The following is a 23,373-nucleotide window of genomic DNA, read 5'->3' on the forward strand; positions in this document are numbered from 1 at the left end:
GGCTAAAGAGAAACCCTGTCTTGAAAAGAAGGAAAAAAAAAAAGAAGACTCAATCATGAATGCTGTACAAATGACCTGGAAAAATATGAGTCATTTTCTAGGGTCAAGTCTTGATCTTTATTTTATTTTATTTTATTTTTTAAAGGGATGATTCAGACGAATGTAGCTTCCAAGACTCAAAGGCATGTTGTCAGAAGGCCAGTATTCGTGTCTCCAAAGGATGTGGAGCAGAAGAGAAGAGGTCCAGAGTAAGTTGTTCTGCAGCTGTTAGCTCAGGCCATGATCTTGCTGCGTCATGCTGGGTCATGCATCTGGAGTCTGTGTTCTTGGGAAGTTCCTGCCTCTGTCTTACTATAGTTTCTGTTTGATTTATCTATGAGTAAGGAAATTGTTAAGCAATGTGGCATAACTGAAGGTTTCCTAGCCAGGGGACTAGGGAGTGCAAGCACTTGGTTAAGCTTTGTGTAATAGATACAAGGCCTTGGGTTTAGGGTGTAGGATGAAGGGATGCTATACCATGAAACCAGCATCTGCCTTTAACTCACAGGGAGTTTAGCCGCTCGCTCTCATCTGCACTCTGGGCCTCACTTGCTCCAGCTGTGACTGGCTGGATCAAGGAGTGTGCAAGTGAATACACTGGATTTTTGTTTTGCTGGGGGTCCTCTCTCTGTCTTTGGTTGTGCTGAGAGGATAGGAGGCTGAGAAAGAGCCTTTAGCTAGTAGCCTGGTGAAGAGCTGGAGCGATGAAGTTCGCTAAAGGCATTGGTTTTAGATTTAATCGACTTGTAATCATTGTACCAATGGGGCATTTCAAGGTGGGTTTTGCTGTGGGGAATTCATTGTAACTCGCCTGTCTCTATGAAACTCAGTAAAATCTCATTGTTCGCAAACTTTGCAGTTGGATTTTTTCCCCTCTGGGGGTGTGTGATATATGAGTCAGGTTTCAAGGCAGGTGTAAAAACCAAGCTGTTCTAGATTCTTGTAGCTATGAGAGCCGAAGGTGGGTTATCTATCACAAGGCAATGTGAAAATGACATCTAGAAAGTACTCGAATCTGGGATAGGCAGGAAGTCATGTCCGGGAGGGATGTGGGTGCCAGTGCTGCAGGATTGGTTCAGGTTCTAAGTCACCTAAGTTCACACCTGCCCTCTGTCCATTAGCCTCTGGGATTTGGGCAGATGAGCCACACTGCCCCCTCTTGTCTACACAAATGCATGAGGGCAAGAACGTGCTCTCTGCTGAGATCACGTGACTTCAGAGCCTGGAACAATGGCCCGTGGGACTGGTGTTCAGTAGTGAAAGCTTCTTTGGTTTGTTTTCCTCCTAGTGTCAGACTCTGTGGCAACACATGTGTACATCTAACAAAATTGACAACAATTCATTAAACGTCATGTAATACCCATTTCACGGTCTATTTTCCCATTCTCTTTGGAGTTACTTTTGATAGTTGATTTATCCCCAAGCTGCTTTTAAACTACTTAAGTGTACCTGCCTCTATTTTTAAAGAAATGTTGTGTGGGGGCTGGAAAGGTGGCTCAGTGGTTCAGAGTACTGACTGGTCTTCCAGGGGATCCGAGTTTGGTTCCCAGCACCCACATAGCAGCTCATGACTGTCTGAAACTACATCAATGCACATAAGATAAAAATAAATAAATTATACAAAAGTTATGTGCATGCGCATGCGTGCTTGTGACCTCACCAAGTCTGGTCCGGGTGGAGGGCAAAAATTGACATTGGTATGCTGTCCTCAATCTACCTTGAGACAGTTGCTAGCTGACACTAGAGCGTGCTCACCAGCGAGACTGGCCAGCCAGCACGTCCCTGGACACTTGTTTCCATTCCCTGCCAGTACTGGTGTTATGGGGGCAGGGGTGGGGGCTGCCATGCATGGCTTTTTTATGTGCATGTCGGGCATCTGAGCTCAGAGCCTCACTTTTTCCAGTTGTAAAAGTAACTTCTATTCGCCTAATATAATTGTCTTCTCAGAGGCTTACTGCTGGATAAAGCTCACCCTTTCTAGTTCTTTCTGAACTCAGGTTGACTGGCTCATAATCTTCTCCAAACTGACTGATTCAGTCTGGCTTCTCTCAGCTTTTCACTGAGTTCTCCTGCTTGGCCCAAACTAACTCAGGAAATGTGTTCTAATCTTCTGGCTTGTTCTTATTCTCTGGCTTCAATTGCCTCTGCTGACCTGCACGTGAGCTCACAAATATCACAAATGAACTCAGCTCCCTGAACCGACCTCCAGCTGACTCCTCAAAGTCCACTCAACTGAACAGACTTCCCAACTCTCTGCACTGCTATTAAATAGCTTTTCTCTCTCTTTAAAAAAAAGATTTATTTTATTTATATGAGTATACTGTGGCTGTCTTCAGACACACCAGAAGAGGGTGTCAGATCTCATTACAGATGGTTGTGAGCCACCATGTGGTTGCTGGGAATTGAACTCAGGACCTCTGGAAGAGCAGTCTTAACTGCTGAGCCATCTCTCCAGCTTTTCTCCTGAAGGCTAGGCGTATCCTATCTGACTCTTTCAATCAAAAGTTTCTCTGGTTTGTGACTTTGTCTGCCTCTCAATTAGATGTCATTGTTTGGAATTAAAGGTGTGTGCTAAAGGCATGTCTGCATTCCTAGAAGGTCTTTGGATGTGATCAGAGCAGCCATATTGCTGGATTCCTCTACACCCCATGAACCATCTTAGTCCATCCTCCAGATTTTCTTTTCTTTTCTCTCCCCGGTGCTTCCCTTCCCCCCCCCCCTTTTGCTTGTATCTGAGATAGGGTCTCTGTATGTAGTCTTTGAGCCTGACCTCAAATTCAATATGAAGACCAGGCTGTCTTCAAACTCACATTTATGCCTCGTTCTGCCTCCTGAGTGCTAGGATTAAAGGTATGTGCCTTCACATCTGACTACCCTCTATTTTTAAAATGCAACTTTTAAATACAGGGTAAGAAAAAAATAGGTATTTTGATCAATCAAAATATATGCCATCATATTCCAATGAGACCATTTTATGGGTGGCTTCTGTTGGCTGGTTAGTAGATTTTGAGGAGTTGTCAGGTCCAGGCTGGGTTTTTGGTCCAGGCTGGGTTGTTTTTGGTCCAGGCTGGGTTGTTTTTGGTCCAGGCTGAGTTTTTGGTCCAGGCTGGGTTTTTGGTTGGGATGCTATGCCCTGGTTAGTTGCCCTGTTTACTGACGTTAAGGGATGGCTGTGGTTATTTCAGTCTTCCAGCTGCTCTCTCACCCTGAAATCTTTACTTTCCTGTCTGTCATTTGGCAAAGAAGTTACAAGACACGCAGACTCACCCTGACAACCTGTACCTTTGAAGGTTGAGCAGATATGTCAAAAAGAATTGGTGCCTTTAGTTTTATTTACTATCCATCCATCCCTCCATCCATCCATTCATCCCTCCATCCATCCATCCATCCATCCATTCATCCATCCATTCATCCATCCATCCATCCATCCATCCATCCATCCATCCATCCACTCAGTGCGTGTGTATAGGTGTGTGCACCCCACACACAGGAGGTCAAGAACAAACTCTAAAGAGTCAGTTCTTTCCTACAACCTGAAAGGATCTAGCAATGAGACTCTCCATTAGGCCTTCATGCAGGCCTCTGTACGTCCCGAGCTATCTCGCCTGTCCATGCTTTTACAGTGTGAAGTAGTGGGAGAGAGAGTGTTTTCATTACTAAATCCCCCTTTTTAAAACCCGTGGTTACTGGAACCAGACATTTTCAGGGGTTTCAGAGGATATACAGAAGTCAACACCACATTTCCCAGAAAAGCCCTGACTTCCTGGCTTGTGTATTGAGGTACAAAGAAAGGGAACCGAGTAAATTTTCCTCCTGTCTTTCTTTGTAGCCATCAGCCAGTGATGCCCCAGGCAGATGCTCTGACCCTGTATTCTCCTCCCCAGAGGAATGCTAGCACTGTTTCTCCTGACGAATATGAGGTAACTGGCTTTGCTTGTTCGGTGGGTGGATCCTTTAAAGGTGGGAAAATGCTTTACAGTAAGCACATGGGTTTGTTAACAGAATGAGTGAGTTGCTTCTTCAAAACCTAGCTCCGGAGTCAAAAGCAAGGTGCCTGGGTATGACCAGGATGCTTTCTCAGAGAACAACTGTTTTATAGGGCATCTCAGTGTCTCCAGAGATGCAATGTCATTCAGGCAGATTCTCACAGCCACCCTGTGAGATCATAACTGATAAAGAAAGCAGGATTCTGAGAGCAACAGTAGCCCAGCTTCCTGTGTCCCACGTTGTCACCATCCCGGTAGAGACAAGACTGTTCCTAGTCTGGTTTAGCCTTTACATCTGGCTCCAGCTCTTGTGAAGGCCAATCTGCATGTGTTCCGTAGGCATCTCTGATCTCTCTGTCACTGGTTGGTTTTGGAATTTGAACAATTAACTTCCTGGGTCTCTTGGACTAAGTGGTACACCACATAGATTGGCCTGAACAGACAGGTGTATGTGCGTGTTGGTTCATTACCAGATATGGGCATGCTAAGCCAGCCCTGCCCTCCTGAGAACAGCAGTGGTGGACAGGGCACGGGCGGGCACATGTGATGACTAGCATGCTCTCAGTGTTTCCTAGGTAACATAGAAACAACTTTTTTTTTTTCTTAAGTTTATAGAACTCAATAGCCAGGATGAGGAGTATGCCAAAATAAGTGAACGGTTTAAAGCATCCATGAAACAATTCAAGATTGTGACGATAAAGAGGATATGGAACCAGAAGCTCTGGGACACTTTTGAGAGGTGACATAATCAGACCTTGTTTGGGGATCATATTATTCAAGTAGATCAAAAGGGGCTCATTCATTTTATTATTTTATTTGTGCATTTATTTATTTGACACTAGGGTGCGGGGCATGCACATCACAAGAAAACTTGCTGGAGGCTGTTGTCCCATTCCCCCCCTCCCGGCCCCCCCGGGCCACATGGGTCCAGGTGACTGAACTCAGCTCTTGTACCCAGTGGTGGCCATCTTGCTGGCCTAGTGTTCCTGGTACTGAATGTCACATTTCTCTTTATCAGCAAGAAGCAAAAGATGAAAAACAAGACTGAGATGTTCCTATTTCACGCGGCGGGCCGGATTCATATGGATTACATCTGTAAGAATAATTTCGAGTGGATCCTACATGGAAATCGGGAGACCAGATATGGAAAAGGTTTGTGCTGGAGGAGAGAGAGCTGTGACTCCAGCCGTGCGCGTGGTTTCCTTGAGATGCCCTTGGCATCACTTTATAGAACTGCATCTCTGGGCTCCAGTGGCCTTCAGAGAAAATAAGCTGAGTTACCTTATTAAGCCTGTGTTAGGACAGCTCCATTGTCTTGAGGGTGTGGGTGCCTGGCCTTGGCCCTAGGGCTTCTTGTCTGTTTGTCTTTTTCTCTGGGAACAACTCAAGATCTTCATATTTGTAAACTGTTCCATCTACTGGCTATGTTCTCTGCCATTGCTGTTTACTAGAGATGGTTTTTCCTGATCGCTGTCTGTGGCTGCAGAGCTATTCAAAGTAGCTTTCTAATTAATGCCACTGATGGTTCCAGGAGAGAGTGGGGAGAAGCCCTTTCTCATCTCAGTCACAGGTAATCAGGGGTCTGCCCTCACACAGAATGCTTTTTTTTTTTTTTTTTTTTTTTTTTTTATGAACCATTCATTCTTTGTGGGTGTTTAAGGAATAAGATATGGTCAGACCTGGCAGTGCAGGCTTGGGAGGCTGAGGCAGGAAGATTTATTTAGTTCAAGGCTAGTGTGTACTACAAAGCTAGCTCAAAGCTAGCCAGAACAACTTAGTAAGACCAAGTCTTAAAATAGAAAGAAAAAAGGTTGGGGCTATTTCTTAATGGTAGAGGCCTGGTCTAGCCTGAGAGAGGCCCCACAGGTTTAGCTACAGTACCAGAAAGAGAGAAAATAAAGTATAACGAAACAGATGTATAGAGATGTCATGGTGAAACCCAGTACATTGTATGCTGACCTAAAAATTAAATGAACAAGAAGAAGAGGATGAGAAAGATGACGATAATGATAAAGCAATTCTGGTGGCTATTGTATGCTGTAGGTCTGGGGCAGTTTAATATAGAAATTTATAGTAGGGCCCAGACCTAGCACAGTACAAAATAATAATACAAAATAGTTGGGTGTGGTGGTGGTTTTTTTTGTTTATTTGTTTGTGGTTTTTTTTTTTTTTTTTTCAGACAAGGTTTCTCTATGTAGCCTTGGCTGTCCCAGAACTCACTCTGTAATCCAGGTTGGCCTTAAATTCAGAAATCTGCCTGCCTCTACTAAATGCTGGAATTAAAGGCGTGTGCTGTCACTGCCCAGCTTTGGTGCATGAGTGTAATGCAGTGGCAGGAGGCAGGAGGGGGCAGCGGCAGAAGGCAGGAAGGGGGGCAGAGGCAGGAAGCAGGAAGGGGGCAGAGGCAGGAAGCAGGAAGGGGGCAGAGGCAGGAAGGGGGGGCAGAGGCAGGAGGCAGGAAGGGGACAGAGGCAGGAAGGGGGTTAGAAGCAGGAGGAGGACAGAGGCAGGGAGATCTCTGAAATTGAGTTTAGCCTGGTTCACCGGGAAAGTTCCAGAAGAGCCAGGCCTACCTATTGAGACCTTGTCCTTCAGTGACTCAGGGACTCTGGATCAATGTGGAGTACAGCTGTAAAGATCAATCTGGTCAAACTGAGGAGCTGGAAGCATAGAGGAAGGAGTGAGAGCAACGGCTGGATTTGTTTGTGTGTTTGGTTATTTTCCAATTCCTGACCCATTTTCTAAGTCAGCGGAAAGATCCTGGATGGACTAATTTAATTCTCTTGCAAATACCTTTGTTTTTTATTAAACCTTACATTGATAAGAAAATAGCACCATGGGGTTGGGGGAAGACATACAGAAAGAAAGCTCAGGGCTGAGGAGAATAGTTCAGGCTCAGTCAGAGGACCTGAGTGCAATGGAGATTGGAACCTTGTAACCTCAGTGTTGGGGAGGCAGGCAGGTACATTTCTGGGTCTCTCTGACTGGGCAGCATAACCTGGGTGGCAAGCTCAGGGCCAGTGAGGGGTCCCACTTCAGTCAGTCAACAGTAAATAGATGTGGATGGCACCTGCACCGAAGCTTGTCCTCTGACTTCTACACACTTCCACACACATACATGTGCGCCTGCATTCACACACGTACACACACACACACACACAGTTCAGGCTGTAATCACAGTCCTTTTGTGCCATGTAAAGTGAGGGTTCCCCTTAAGGGTGTCAATGTCTTTAACACTTTTAACCACCTCGCTGGTACCTGTTCTCTGTGTCCTGCCCTCAACTTTAAACTGATTCCTTATTCTTTCCCTGGCAAAGTGGACAGCTTTCATTATCTTCATGCTCTGCATTCTCATTGTAAGTCTCAGTAACACAGTGAGAAATCTGCAACCTTATGGTTACCATCTTGAAATTCCTCCTGCCAGGCAGCTCAGGCAATTACCTTTATATTCAGCTTCATTCAGATAGTCAGGACATGTGCTAGAGAGATAGCTTAGAGGGTTAAGAGTACTGGCTGTATTTTCCAAAGGACCTGGGTTCAAGTCCCAGTACCCAAATGGAGGCTCACAGTCATCTATAACTCCAGATCTAGGAGATCTCATGTCCTCTTCTGTTCTGCAGGATCCTACACACATGTGAGCCACATATGCTCACACAACTACACACATATGGCCCAAAGAGATAGCTCAGTGGTTAAGAGCACTGGCTGCTCTTCCAGAGGTCATGAGTTCAATTCCCAGCAACCACATGGTGGCTCACAGCCATCTGTAATGGGATCTGATGCCCTCTTCTGGTGTCGCTTTCAGAAGCAGCGACAGTGTACTCACATATATAAAATAAAATAAAATCTTAAACAACTACACAATTTTTAGAAAAGAAAGGAAGGAAGGAAACAAAAAAAGATCAGGATATAGGCAGAAGGCAACCGCACACATTGGTTGGTTGCTAGGCTATAACACAAATGGCTACTAGCCCAACCCCCAGTACAGCTTTCATTTCTCTGTTTCCTCATAAGCACTGCCTTCCGTTTTGGATTTGGTTTTGGGTTTGTTTTTTTTTTGTTTTTTTGTTTTTTTTCAGAGTTCTGGTCTTTCTCCCTCCCAGATGAGCCCACTGACCTCTGCCTGCAGTTCTAGGCCACAAATCCAGACTCTTCCACATTCCCTCCACAGACCAGCTCCAAAGGCCTACAACCTTGGGTCAAGTTTATGACAGCAACAGCCCCACTTTTTTGCATCAGTTTTCTGTATTGGTTGTCACCATGACCAAATACCCAACAAGAAGCAACTTAAGGGGCAATGGATTTCTTTTGGTAGGAAAGGCATAGCAGCAATAATTCCAGGCACCTGGTCAAAATGCAGCCAGGGTCAGGAAGCAGGTGGGGGGATGCTAGTGTGTGTCTGCTTTTCTTCCATTTTCTTTTTTACTCAGGCTGGGTTGCCAGCCCTTGGCATGACTGACATTACCTGCATCCAGGTGGGTGTTCTGGGAGACCCTCTCTGGAAGTGTTAGCAGAGCCGTGCCTCCCGCCTGATTGGAACTGCATGCAGTTAGTTATGTTCATGCTGAGGATTAACTATTGAGGGCTTACCGGTGTCAGTCAGGTGTTGTTGGCAGATGTTTCTTTCATTCACATCAGTGTCTGATTCTTTGTATTCTGTTACAACCTATGCTCGCTGATAGTAATTCTCCACTTTTTTTTTTTTCTGATCATTTCTAGGAAATTATTTTACAAAAGAAGCCATCTATTCCCACAGGAGTTCATATGATTCCAGAGGCACTGTCATGTTTGTAGCCCGAGTCCTGGTTGGAAGTGTCATTGAAGGAAATATGACATTAAGTAGCCCTCCCGCGCTCTATGACAGCTGTGTGGACACCAGGCTGAATCCCTCCGTCTTTGTCATTTTCCGGAAAGAACAAATTTACCCAGAGTATGTGATTGAGTATGTGGAGTCAGAGAAAGAGAAAGGATGCATAATTAGTTAGAAAGAGTGTATACCGTGCTGAAACCATTCTGTTGCTATTTAGGACCAAAACATTTTCAGACAGTAGGTAGGCTTTTACATTCCCTTGCTCCGTTACCTAACGACTTAAACCAGTTCCTTGCTTCCCCAATCCCTACACATTGTTCCTAAGTCTGATTTTACCTCCCCAATACCAGCCAATATCAGGTGTTCTTATAATCCTTGGCGCCTTTGCATCTAATTCATTGGTTCTGGACGAACTATTCTGTCAGTTTTTACCACCTAGTAGGCAATATCTGTTTTGTCTAATATTCAAAGTGCAATTCGGGTATAGATTATCCACACAATTTCATTAATTGAAAAATATCAAATTTACTATTATAATGTAAGAGAGAAATATAAGGTCATAACTTCGGCACGACTTTAAGTACTAAGCCATAATGGAGTCGTCAGATGCCTCCGCTTACCGTGAACCAGTATGAGCTTGGAAGAAAGGAATTGGAAGAACATGAAAAAGCAGGGACATGTGTAGACATTAGTGAAAACTAACAATACACGTTATTTGCAAATGTCAGCAATTATCTGTACATGGTAAGAACGAAAAATACCTTCATTGAAATAAAGCTACAGCACAAGAGAACTTACAGATTGTGAAACAGCGAGAATGGAGAGCTACATTCTTGCAGACGAGCTGTAGGTCGTACACGAATGTCTAAAGAGACATTCAAAACTCGAATAGGGTGCAGAGTAATTTCTTACTGTGAGGAACTGCCCAATGTATGGAAAGATGCATAGTTGGCTCTCACATGCTAAATGCCAGTAGCACCCTCCTTTGCTTGAAGTCATGACAACCACAGACCCTACTAGACCTGTTCATCCTTTTAAAGGTAGATCTTTTATAACATCCTTTGCCACCTTGAGATGATTTATAGGTAATATAATCTACATTTGAGTTTATTCAGACTTAATTTAGTGCCCTACTTGTGTTATAATGGAAACTTAGAAGGTCAGAACTCTGTAATGGACATAAACTGTTAAGTACTCAGGCATGACTACGCTATCAGCTACGAAACATGTTAACTCTCACTAGGAATAGGTTTGGCTTAAGAGTCCAGCAGGGGCAACTTCCTGAGATGAATGAAGTACAGGAAAATGAAAGATTAGAGGGATGTGTGACGGAATGCAGTATTAGGGTTCACCATAGCAGACTCCGCTTTATCTGTCTATGGTGAAGGATAGGGCGCAATCACTTTAATTGAAATGATAGATAAATAAGACAGGACAAATTACAGTCTGTCTCAGAGGAATCCAAGGATTCTTTCTCAGACAAGTTGTAGGTCCTGAATACATGTCCACCAGGACATTAGACAGTCGTAAAGATGCAGAACGAACAGTCTGTGTGTGGGACTGACCCATCCACACACGGCAGGGCACTTGTTCTGCCTCAGGCTGCATCTACTCAGTGCCGTTAATAAACTTTAGATACAAAGCCAACAACCACCATTCTCCAGTATACTACAGTGGGAATCACTGATCTAGTTAACGGCAACACTCTTGGATCAATTCAATTGTTATTTCTACTCTTTTACAACAGAATAAGCCAGATCCTTGCCTCTCAAGCCCCCAGTTTTTAAAAATGAGGTGTTCCTTGATTTATAATCCTTCTTGTTTATGCTGTGTTCTTTGATTTATAATCCTTGTTTGCTCAATAAAAAGAAAAAATAATTTGATTCATTTGCCTTCATTTGGTCTGTTTATGGCTCTTTCTTTTTCTAAAATTTATTTATTTTATGTATGTGAATACACTGTAGCTGTCTTCAGACACACCGGAAGAGGGCGCTGGATCTCTGGATCTCATTGCAGATAGTTGTGAGCCACAATGTAGCTGCTGGGAACTGAACTCAGGACCCCTGGAAGAGCAGTCAGTGCTCTTAACCTCTGAGCCATCTCTCTAGAACAAACAAACAAACAATCCACTACAGACAGCAGACTGAAAGGCAAGACAGGCATGGTGACAGCTAAGGCTGCAGTGGATTGGCGCAGCTTTGGACTACAAACTTAAGGAGAGGTGTTAGAAGCCATAAACACACTTTTCCTCCTCCCTTGGTGGTAACAGTGTCGGGCTAAGATATAAAAGTTAATTTATAGGCAGAATTAACCTCTTGGCCAATCTTCGAAAACCTTTCTTTCAAGCTGGCTGTGGTGGCAAATGCCTTTAGGCAGAAGCAGGAAATTTTCTGTGAGTTCTAGGCCAGTGTCTTAGTAGGGTTTAACTGCTGTGAACAGACACCGTGACTAAAACAACTCTTGAAAAGAACATTTAATTTCGGCTGGCTTCCAGGTTCAGAGGTTCAGTCTAATGTCTTGAGGATGTAGCTCAGTTTATAAGAGTACTTGTCTAGATTACACAAAGCACTGGGTTCAATTCACCAGTGGTGAGTATGCACTTGCGAGGTGGAGGGTCATTCAAGTTCAAGGTCATCCTCAGCTCCGTAAGTAGCAGGTTCAACGCCAGTCTGTAATAAATGAGCCTGTTTTTTTTGTTTTTAAAGTGGGGCCCTTCTCTACTCATTCTTTTTTTTTTTTCATCACAAGCTGTGGGTCATGGAGAGAAGACCAGAGAGCAGTGTGCACGGTAGCACACATTTGACAAAGTCAGGACAGAACATCCACAAGTTGAGTGAGCCTCCATGCCAGTAAGGCACTGTTTTTTGGTTTTTGGGTTTTTTTGTTTGTTTGTTTGTTTTTGGTTTTTTTTGAGACAGGGTTTCTCTGTGTAGCCCTGGCTGTCCTGGAACTCACTCTGTAGACCAGGCTGTCCTTGAACTCAGAAATCCGCCTGCCTCTGCCTCCCAAGTGCTGGGATTAAAGGCATGTGCCACCACGCCTGGCTCCTTACCTTTTTTTTTTTAAGATAGATTTATTTACTTATTTATTTATTTTTCATATGTGAGTACACTGCTGTTATCTTCAGACACACCAGAAGAGGGCATCAGATTCCATTACAGATGGTTGTGAGCCACCATGTGGTTTCTGGGAATTGAACTCAGGACTCTGGAAGAGTAGTCCATGCTCTTAACTGCTAAGCCATCTCTCCAGCCGCCCATTCCCCCGCAACCAGGCAACTCTTATAAAGGACAACATTTAATTGGGGCTGGCTTACTGGTTCTGAGGTTCAGTCGATTATCATCATGGTAGGAAGCATGGCAGTGTCCAACCAGTCATTGTGCTGGGGATTTCTACATCTTGTTCCAAAGGCAAACAGGAGAAGACTGGCTTCCAGGCAGCTAGGAGTAGGGTCTCAAAGCCCTTCTCTAACAAGGCTACAACTACTCTAACAAGGCCACACCTCCTAATAGTGCCACTCCATGAGCCAAGCACTCCCTAGCCCCCATAGGCATATTCAAACACATAAGTCTATGGGAGCCATACCTAGCTGTAGTATAGTGCAAAATACATTTAGTCCAGCTTCAAAAGTCCCACAGTTTATACCAGTCTTAACAACAAAGTTCAAAGTCTCTTCTTAGGTTCATGCAATCTCTTAACTGTAATCCCTTAAGAAATCAAAATAAAAAAGATCACATATCTCCAACATCTTGTAGAATATACATTATCATTCCATAGTGTCATGGTGAGGAAATACTGGGCCAAAGTAATACAGAAAACCATCTCCAAACTCTGTCTCCATTTCTGATGTTAAAGCACTCTTCAATTCTCCAACTCCTTTCATCCTTGTTGACTGCTGTTGGCAGATCTGGCATTGAGCAGCAACTAACTTTGTTCTCTTGGGCTGGTTCTATTCCCTGTTAGCAGTTGTCCTTGGTAGGTATCCCATGGCTCTGACATCTCTAACATCTTGAGGTATTCAAGGCAACTTCAACTTTACATCTTTTTGTTCCAGTGTATAGGGTCCATACATAATCTTCTGGGCTCCTCCAAAGGCTTGAGTCACTTCTCCAGCTCTGCCCTCTGTAGCACTCTAGTTAACTCTACTCCACTGCTGCTGCTGTTCTTGGTGGTCATTCCATGGTACTGGCATCTCCAATATGCTGGGGTCTTCCAGTGGAACTAGGCTTCACCAATAGCCTCTCATAGGCTCCCTTCAAGCCTCAAGTTCTTTGCATGATCCCTTTAGTTCTGGGCTGTCAACTGCAATTGAGGCTGTACCATCACCAGTAGCCTTCTCTGGCCTCACCAGTGCCAAGCCTCAGATGCTCTCCATGACCCCCTTATGCCTTCAAAACCAGTACCATCTGAGTGATTCTTACACATTACAAAGTCCAGGTAGATCAAGCATGAGGTAGGTATAGCCTTGGCTATCTCTGGAACATAAATTCTTGCCAGAAGGTTTCACCTCAGTGATGCTGATCTCTTTGTAATCACTGCTAATTTCATAGCTCCAGCTAACCAGCATCAATTGTCCCTTTTACTTTTGACTCTAAAGCCAGAGCCACATGGCTGAAGCTTCCAAGTGCTGCTTGCTGAACCTGGAACTTGGCCCCCTTGTTCTATTACATTATCATCAGCTTTCTGCCTTCATTGCCTAAGCTTGGCTGTCCTAAAACTTGCTTTGTAGGTTGACCTTGAACCTCACTCAGAGATCTGCATGGCTGACTTCTGAATGCTGGGATTAGAGGTGTGTATCACCTAACTTCTCTATACCAGATTGGCCTTGAACTGAGAGATCTGCTTGCCTCTGTCTCTTGGGATTAAAGGCCTGTACTACTGTGGCTGGACCTAAGCTTTTCATGGCCACTATTTCTCAAGAGCTGGATCAAAAGCCTGTGTCCTCCATTTCTGGATTGTAATTCATTCCAGATTAAAAGTCTGAATGAGTGCCATGAAAAAAAAAGTCTGAATGAAAATAATAACCAATTAATAATAAAGCCTTACATGGTACTGAAAGAGGAAAATTACAGAACTCTTCCTGAACTCTTCAACTCAGAGTCCCCTTACCCCTCCCATCTAGAGACTGTTCCTGGAACACTCCTGAACTTTTTACCCCAGAGTACATTCCTGAACTCTTCACCCCAGAGTCCGACCTCCTCCCAAATGAAAACTGTTCCAGGAACATTTTTTAGATAAGGGTCTCCTGGAACAAACCTAGTCCAACCCCTCCCAACTGAAGACTGTGCCGGAAACATTCTTGAGATAAGGGTTTGAACATTGCCAAAATATAGGACACGACCCCTAGGTTATGGAAAGCCCCTTGGAAAAACTCTTGGCAGGACCCCTTGGTGACGTAAATTTGTACTTTCCCTGCCCTGCTCCCCCCTTGGCTGTTTTCTATAAAAGCCTGAGAAAAACTTGGGCCGGGGTCGAATCTCCTCTATACCATGCTTGGTGTATGAGTTTCGACCCCAGAGCTCTGGTTCATGTGCTTGCTTGCTGTTGCTTTATTAAATCTTCCTTCATATACTCAGAGTTCGGTCTCAGTGTCTTCTTGGGTTCGCGGCTGTCCCGAGACTTGAGTGAGGGTCTCCCTTTGGGGGGGTCTTTCATTTGGGGGCTCGTCCGGGATTTGCGCGACCACCCAGAAGTCCTAGACCCACTTGAAGGTAAGATTTTCTGCTCTGTCTTGGTCTGGTGTCTGTGTTCTGTTTCTGGAGGCCAGGAGGGTCTCGATCTGTGGGCCTTGGAGAGGCCATCTGAATCTGTATCTGGTGCGATCGCAGTTTCGGTTTTGCGCGATGCTCTGTGCTCAGTACGAGCACCAGAGACCGCGCTCCGGGAGGGAGCGCGGGGTGGATAAGGACAGACGTGTCCAGGTGTCTACCGTCCGCTCGCCCTGGGAGACGTCCCAGGAGGAACAGGGGAGGACCAGGGACGCCTGGTGGACCCCTCTGAAGGCCAGGAGACCATCACCTTGGTGGAAGGTCTCAATCGGCCGGCCTTGGAAAGGCCATCTGATTCTGTAAGTTGCCTGTGGTCGACGCGAAGTCGCCGCTGTTTTTGGTTTCTTTTTTGTCTCAGTCTCGTGTCTGCTCTTGTTGTGTCTGCTATTATTTTAGAAATGGGACAATCTGCCTCCTCTCCCCTGTCTCTAACCCTGGAGCATTGGGGAGAGGTGAGGGTCAGAGCTCACAACCAGTCGGTGGAGGTTAGAAAAGGTCCTTGGCAGACCTTCTGCACCTCCGAGTGGCCGACATTTGGAGTGGGCTGGCCACCGGAGGGTGCTTTTGACTTGTCACTAATCGCCGCCGTCAGGCAAATTGTTTTTCAGGAAGAAGGAGGTCACCCTGATCAGATCCCCTACATTGTGACTTGGCAGAGTCTTGTTCAGTTCCCACCTCCGTGGGTCAAGCCTTGGATTCCAAATCCTTCGAAACTGACGGTCGCGGTTGTCCAGTCCGATGCAGCCGAAAAATCCAGTCCCTCAGCACCCCCCAAGATTTATCCAGAGGTTGACGACCTCCTCTGGATGGACTCCCAACCTCCCCCTTACCCCCCACCCCAGCAGCCTGCGGCTGCCCCGCCACAGGGACCAATAGCGAGAGGAGCACAGGGACCGGCGGGGGGAACTAGGAGCCGCCGAGGCCGAAGCCCTGGGGAGGAAGGGGGGGCAGATTCAACAGTCGCCTTGCCACTTAGAGCACATGTGGGAGGGCCAGCGCCAGGACCCAATGATCTCATTCCTTTGCAGTACTGGCCTTTTTCCTCTTCTGATTTATATAACTGGAAAACTAACCATCCCTCCTTTTCAGAGAATCCTACAGGTTTAACAGGACTCCTTGAGTCCCTCATGTTCTCCCACCAACCCACGTGGGATGACTGCCAGCAGCTTCTGCAGGTCCTCTTCACTACAGAGGAGAGGGAGAGAATCTTGCTAGAAGCCCGCAAGAATGTCCTTGGGCAGGATGGGACTCCCACCGGTCTCCCCAACCTCATAGATGCAGCTTTCCCACTGACTCGCCCCAATTGGGATTACAACACAGCGGAAGGTAGGGAGCGTCTCCTGATCTATCACCGGACTCTAGTGGCAGGTCTCAGAGGAGCCGCTCGACGGCCCACTAATTTGGCTAAGGTAAGGGAAGTCCTACAGGGTCCAACAGAGCCACCCTCTGTCTTTTTAGAACGCCTCATGGAGGCATACCGGAGATATACTCCGTTTGACCCTTCCTCAGAGGGACAGCAGGCGGCTGTAGCAATAACTTTTATTGGCCAATCAGCCCCTGATATTAAAAAGAAACTGCAGAGGCTAGAGGGACTCCAGGACTATACTCTACAGGACTTAGTAAAGGAAGCAGAGAAAGTATATCACAAAAGGGAGACAGAAGAAGAAAAACAGGAGAGAGAAAAGAAAGAGATCGAAGAGAGAGAGAATCGGCGTGATTGCCGCCAAGAGAGAAACTTAGCTAAGATTTTGGCCACAGTAATAGGTGAAAGAAAGTCAGAAAAAGGACAGTTAGGGTACCTGGGCAACAGGGCAAGAAGACCTCCAGGAGAACAGAAATTTCCACTTGAAAAAGACCAGTGTGCTTACTGCAGAGAAAAAGGACATTAGGCCAGAGATTGCCCCAAAAAGAAGCCAAGAGGACCCAAGGTGTTGGCTATGAAAGAAGACTAGGGAAGTCGGGGCTCGGACCCCCTCCCTGAGCCTAGGGTAACACTTTCTGTGGAGGGGACTCCTGTTAATTTTTTAATAGACACAGGAGCAGAACATTCAGTCTTGACTAAACCGTTAGGACAATTAGGAAGTAAGAAGACTATGGTAATAGGAGCCACTGGCAGTAAATTTTACCCCTGGACTACTAAGAGAGTGTTGGAAATAGGAAAAAATCAAGTAACTCACTCTTTTCTTGTGATTCCTGAGTGCCCTGCGCCCCTTCTGGGACGAGACTTATTGACCAAACTTAAAGCTCAAGTTCAGTTCACCTCAAAGGGACCAGAAGTTACCTGGGGAGAGACCCCTATAGCGTGTTTGGTTTTAAATTTAGAAGAGGAATATCGCCTCCACGAGCAGGGTCCCAAACAATTGCCAGACCCTGAATGGCTATCCGCTTTTTCTGGAGTCTGGGCTGAGCAAGCAGGAATGGGATTAGCTAAACAAGTACCACCGGTCGTGGTAGAGTTAAAAGCCGATGCCTCCCCCGACTCGGTCAAACAATACCCTATGAGTAAAGAAGCTAAAGAAGGCATCCGGACACATATTCAGAGACTAATAGAGCAAGGAATTCTAGTGCCTTGCCAATCCCCTTGGAACACACCTCTCCTGCCAGTACGAAAGCCTGGGACTAATGATTATCGACCAGTGCAAGATTTGAGAGAAGTTAACAAGAGGGTGCAGGACATTCACCCTACCGTTCCAAATCCTTACAACCTGCTAAGTTCCCTCCCGCCAGAGCGGACTTGGTACACAGTTCTAGACTTAAAAGATGCCTTTTTCTGCCTTCAATTACACCCTAATAGCCAGCCACTGTTTGCTTTTGAGTGGAGGGACCCAGAAGGAGGACACACGGGCCAGCTAACCTGGACGAGGTTGCCCCAAGGATTCAAGAACTCTCCTACTCTTTTTGATGAAGCACTTCACCGGGACCTTGCGCCTTTTAGAGCGCAAAACCCTCAGATTTCTCTTTTGCAGTACGTAGATGACTTACTGGTTGCAGCCTCAACCCAGGAACTGTGCCTTGAGGGAACCAAGAAGCTCCTGAATGAACTGGGTGAGTTGGGGTACCGGGTATCAGCCAAGAAAGCTCAGTTATGTCGTACTGAGGTGACCTACCTAGGATACACCCTCCGAGACGGAAAGCGGTGGCTCACCGAGGCCAGAAAAAAGACTGTGATGCTGATCCCAACCCCTACCACCCCTCGTCAAGTACGTGAGTTTCTGGGGACGGCGGGCTTTTGCAGACTCTGGATACCAGGGTTCGCAACACTGGCGGTCCCTCTATATCCACTTACTAAAGAAAAAGTCCCATTCACCTGGACTGAGGAACACCAAAAAGCCTTTGACAGCATAAAGGCAGCCCTGCTTGCAGCCCCTGCTCTGGCCTTGCCAGATTTGACTAAGCCTTTTACCCTATATGTTGATGAGCGGGCTGGAGTAGCCCGCGGGGTTTTGACTCAGACTCTGGGGCCCTGGAAGCGGCCAGTGGCCTATCTATCTAAAAAGCTTGACCCAGTCGCCAGCGGTTGGCCCTCCTGCCTGAAAGCCATTGCTGCAGTAGCCCTGCTTGTTAAAGACGCTGACAAGCTTACCCTGGGTCAGCATGTGACTATAATCGCCCCCCATGCTTTGGAAAGTATTGTGCGACAGCCCCCTGATCGATGGATGACTAATGCCCGGATGACCCACTACCAGAGTTTGTTGCTAAATGATCGAGTAACTTTTGCTCCACCTGCCATCCTCAATCCTGCCACCCTCCTCCCCTTGGCGGATGACTCCACTCCTGTACATCAATGTGCTAATGTCCTGGCTGAAGAAACTGGAACGAGGAGGGATCTGACTGATCAGCCTTGGCCAGGTGTGCCTGCCTGGTACACAGATGGTAGCAGCTTTGTGGTGGAGGGAAAAAGGAAAGCAGGAGCGGCAGTGGTAGATGGAAAACAGGTAATTTGGGCGAGTGGTCTTCCAGAAGGAACTTTGGCTCAGAAGGCTGAACTCCTGGCGCTAACCCAAGCCCTGCGGTTGGCTGAAGGTAAGGCGATCAACATTTACACTGACAGCCGCTATGCTTTCGCTACAGCCCATATCCATGGGGCTATCTACCAACAGAGGGGGCTACTTACCTCGGCAGGTAAAGACATTAAAAACAAAGAAGAAATTCTGGCCCTCCTAGAGGCTATACATATGCCAAAGAAAGTGGCTATTATCCATTGTCCGGGCCATCAAAAAGGACAGGATCCTGTGGCCCGAGGGAACCAGATGGCTGATGCAGCAGCAAAGCAGGCAGCTCAGGAGGTAACGATCATGGTAGAAAAAGGCAGGTCCCTGCCAAAGCCCTCACCGGCAACCAGTCCTAATTATACTTACACTGATGAAGATTTTAAACTATTAGATTCCATGGTTTGTCGCAAACAGGCGCAAGAATTTAATTTTAGGGGGCTAGCACGGACTGTAGATGGGCGTATTATTTTACCCACAAAAGAAGGAAGAGACTATGTCCAAAAATTACATCAACTGACTCATCTGGGATCTGATAAACTCCTACAGCTGATCAAGGGTTCAGATTATTATATTTTAAAACTCAACTCGGTGGTACAACAGGTAATTGACTCCTGCCAGGCTTGTGCTCTCACCAATGCTGCCCGACCTTACAAAGAACCAGGAAAGAGACAGCGAGGAGATCGCCCCGGAGTTTACTGGGAAGTGGACTTTACTGAAATTAAACCAGGAATGTATGGCAACAAATACCTGCTAGTGTTTATAGACACCTTTTCTGGATGGGTAGAGGCTTTTCCCACTAAGTCTGAAACCGCTCAGGTGGTGACCAAGAAGATCCTTGAAGAAATCCTACCCAGGTTTGGGATCCCCAAGGTAATTGGTTCAGACAACAGGCCCGCATTTGTTGCCCAGGTAAGTCAGGGATTGGCCTCACAATTGGGGACTGATTGGAAGTTACATTGTGCTTATAGACCCCAAAGCTCAGGACAGGTAGAAAGAATGAATAGAACTCTAAAAGAGACCCTAACTAAATTAGCTATTGAGACCGGTGGTAAAGACTGGGTGACCCTCTTTCCCTTTGCGCTTCTTAGAGTCCGAAACACACCTGGACGTTTCGGTCTTACTCCTTATGAAATTCTACATGGGGGACCGCCCCCCTTGACTGAGTCTAGCGGGATATTGGATCCCTGTGTTGACTCTTCCTCACCCTCTGCTCTGTTTACCCATTTAAAGGCCTTGGAAGTTGTCAGAACACAGATTTGGGACCAGATCAAAGAAGCTTATGCACCGGGGACTACGGCAGTGCCCCACGGGTTCCAGGTTGGAGATTCGGTCCTTGTCAGATGACATCGCGCTGGCACTCTTGAGCCTCGGTGGAAAGGACCATATCTGGTACTGTTAACAACTCCCACGGCAGTAAAGGTAGACGGAATCGCCGCCTGGATTCACGCCTCCCACGTCAAAAAGGCTCCTAGCCAGGGTAGAGGCAACCATGAAGACAACTGGACGGTGGCAACTACTGACAATCCTCTTAAACTTCGCTTGTGTCGCGGGTGCCACCCTAAGCCTAGGGAACCACAACCCTCATGCCCCAATTCAACAGTCTTGGGAAGTGCTTAATGAGGAGGGAAACATTGTATGGGCAATCACTGCAGTCCTTCCCCCTTGGACTTGGTGGCCTGATCTCACACCTGACGTCTGTAGGTTAGCAGCGGGATCTCCCAATTGGGACCTCCCCGATCATACTGATCTTGTTAACCCACCCCCTGAACAGCGGTGTGTTCCGAATGGAATAGGGAGCACGTATGGATGTTCGGGGCAATTCTACCGAGCTAATCTTAGAGCTGCACATTTTTATGTTTGCCCCGGTCAGGGTCGGAGCGGAAAGCTTCAACAAGAATGTGGGGGGGCATCAGATTATTTTTGTGGTAAATGGACATGTGAAACAACAGGGGAAGCCTACTGGAAGCCTTCCTCTGACTGGGACTTAATCACGGTAAAACGGGGTAGTGTGTATGACAGGCCAAACCAAGGAGAAAGAAACCCCTATAAATACCTAGAGAGTGGGTGTGCTCGTGAAAACAGCCCCTCAGGGCCATGCAAAGGTAAATACTGCAACCCCCTACTCATAAAATTCACTGAAAAAGGGAAAGAAAATCGCTTAAGTTGGCTTAAAGGAAATAAGTGGGGTTGGCGAGTATACATTCCACCAAGAGACCCTGGGTTTATTTTTACGATCAGACTGACAATGAAAGACCTGGCGGTAACACCCATAGGGCCCAACAAAGTCCTTACAGAACAGGGCCCCCCAGTTGCACCGGCTCCCCCACAAGTCCCGGCCGTACCAGCTCCACCAACTCTACAGCCCAACACAGTGAGACCTTCCCTAGGGACTAATACTCCCCTCATGAAGCCAACCTTAGTTTCCCCACCGCCCCTAGACACAGAGAGCCGTCTGGTCAGTCTAGTCCAAGGAGCTGTTTTAGTATTAAATAGGACTAATCCTAATATGACTCAATCATGTTGGTTATGCTATGCCTCTAGGCCACCTTATTATGAAGGAATTGCTCAGATCAGAACTTATAATACTACTTCAGATCATTCTCAATGCCTTTGGGGGGAAAACAGAAAGCTGACTTTGGCAGCAGTTTCAGGAAGTGGGCTTTGTTTAGGCCAGGCGCCTCAGGATAAACGACACCTCTGTAATCAGACCCAGAACATCCAGCCTAGCAAAAGTGGTCAGTATCTAGTGCCCCCCATAGACACAGTATGGGCTTGCAATACCGGTCTCACTCCTTGTGTATCTATATCTGTTTTTAATAGTTCCAAAGATTTCTGCATTTTAGTTCAACTTATTCCTAAACTCCTGTATCATGATGATAGCTCCTTTTTAGACAAGTTTGATCACCGGATCCGCTGGAAAAGAGAACCCGTTACCTTAACTTTGGCAGTACTTTTAGGATTAGGAGTAGCAGCAGGAGTAGGTACAGGGACCGCTGCCTTAATTAAGACCCCCCAATACTATGAAGAATTACGTACAGCTATGGATATTGATCTTAGAACTATAGAACAGTCTATAACCAACTTAGAAGAATCTTTGACTTCCCTGTCTGAAGTAGTGCTGCAAAACAGGAGAGGATTAGACTTATTATTCCTTAAAGAAGGAGGACTCTGTGCTGCCTTGAAAGAAGAATGTTGTTTTTATGTTGATCATTCAGGAGTAATCAAAGATTCTATGGCCAAACTTAGAGAACGCCTAGATATGCGTAAAAGAGAAAGAGAAAGCCAACAAGGATGGTTCGAAAGCTGGTTTAATAAGTCCCCTTGGCTCACCACCCTCCTCTCCACCATAGCAGGACCCTTAATTACACTTATGCTTTTGCTTACTTTTGGCCCTTGCATTCTCAATAAGTTAGTAGCTTTTATTAGAGAAAGAATAAATGCAGTGCAGGTTATGGTACTAAGACAACAATATCGGGTCCTCCAAGAGGCCTCGCTCTAAGATTAGAGCTATTCACTAGAAGAAGGGGGGAATGAAAGAGGAAAATTACTGAACTCTTCCTGAACTCTTCAACTCAGAGTCCCCTTACCCCTCCCATCTAGAGACTGTTCCTGGAACACTCCTGAACTTTTTACCCCAGAGTACATTCCTGAACTCTTCACCCCAGAGTCCGACCTCCTCCCAAATGAAAACTGTTCCAGGAACATTTTTTAGATAAGGGTCTCCTGGAACAAACCTAGTCCAACCCCTCCCAACTGAAGACTGTGCCGGAAACATTCTTGAGATAAGGGTTTGAACATTGCCAAAATATAGGACACGACCCCTAGGTTATGGAAAGCCCCTTGGAAAAACTCTTGGCAGGACCCCTTGGTGACGTAAATTTGTACTTTCCCTGCCCTGCTCCCCCCTTGGCTGTTTTCTATAAAAGCCTGAGAAAAACTTGGGCCGGGGTCGAATCTCCTCTATACCATGCTTGGTGTATGAGTTTCGACCCCAGAGCTCTGGTTCATGTGCTTGCTTGCTGTTGCTTTATTAAATCTTCCTTCATATACTCAGAGTTCGGTCTCAGTGTCTTCTTGGGTTCGCGGCTGTCCCGAGACTTGAGTGAGGGTCTCCCTTCGGGGGTCTTTCAGTACAACTATTCCATGTTCAATGGCAAACACATAAACGATAAACTTAGCTGGGTGGGATCTTGCCCCAAAGTCTCCACTCCCTTAATCTGTTGTCTCCTAGAACACAGAATTGAGCCCCATTCCACTCTGTGATGCCCTTTTATTACTTGAGCCATACATTTTGTATTTTTCCTTTCTCAGATTGCTCCTTTTAATCAAAACACTCTTCATGAGACTACTCCAGAGAACAAAGTCTCTGCTGGGCTTTTCTGAGACTTTCCTTTGTTAATGCAATTAATTGAAATCTTAGCCTCAGGTAGACTCTTAAGACAAGGGCAAAAAGCAGTTACATTCTTCACCAAAATATCTCAAGAATAGTTTCTATGCCACATACTGAAATTCTTCTCCCCTGACACCTCTTGGGCCAGGTCTGCACAGTTCAAATCATCCTCAGCACCAATGTCTTTCATGTTCCTACTAGGATGGTCCTTTAAGCCCCACTTAAAGCATACCATGGGCCAGGTCTGCACAGTTCAAATCACCCTCAGCACCAATGTCTTTCATGTTCCTACTAGGATGGTCCTTTAAGCCCCACTTAAAGCATACCATGCTTCCCAAATCCAAAGTCCCAAAGTCCACATTTCTCCAAAGAAAAACATGATCATGCC

General features: G+C 46.1%; 1 protein-coding gene across 1 annotated transcript in view; it reads left to right on the top strand.

Moving 5' to 3' along the window:
- Positions 1-10,732, top strand: part of Zc3hav1 (zinc finger CCCH-type containing, antiviral 1) — a 48,489-nt gene extending 37,757 nt beyond the window's left edge. The window contains exons 9-13 of the mRNA XM_021164844.3: positions 146-248; positions 3,869-3,959; positions 4,634-4,764; positions 5,044-5,177; positions 8,745-10,732. Of these exons, the coding sequence (XP_021020503.1) occupies positions 146-248; positions 3,869-3,959; positions 4,634-4,764; positions 5,044-5,177; positions 8,745-9,010 (725 nt within the window). The 3' untranslated portion in view covers positions 9,011-10,732. The remainder of the gene's footprint in view (positions 1-145; positions 249-3,868; positions 3,960-4,633; positions 4,765-5,043; positions 5,178-8,744) is intronic.
- The last annotated feature ends 12,641 nt before the right edge of the window (positions 10,733-23,373 follow it).

This window comes from Mus caroli, unplaced genomic scaffold (genome assembly GCF_978045245.1).
Source record: "Mus caroli unplaced genomic scaffold, Mus_caroli_1 scaffold_7, whole genome shotgun sequence".
Lineage (NCBI taxonomy): Eukaryota > Metazoa > Chordata > Mammalia > Rodentia > Muridae > Mus > Mus caroli.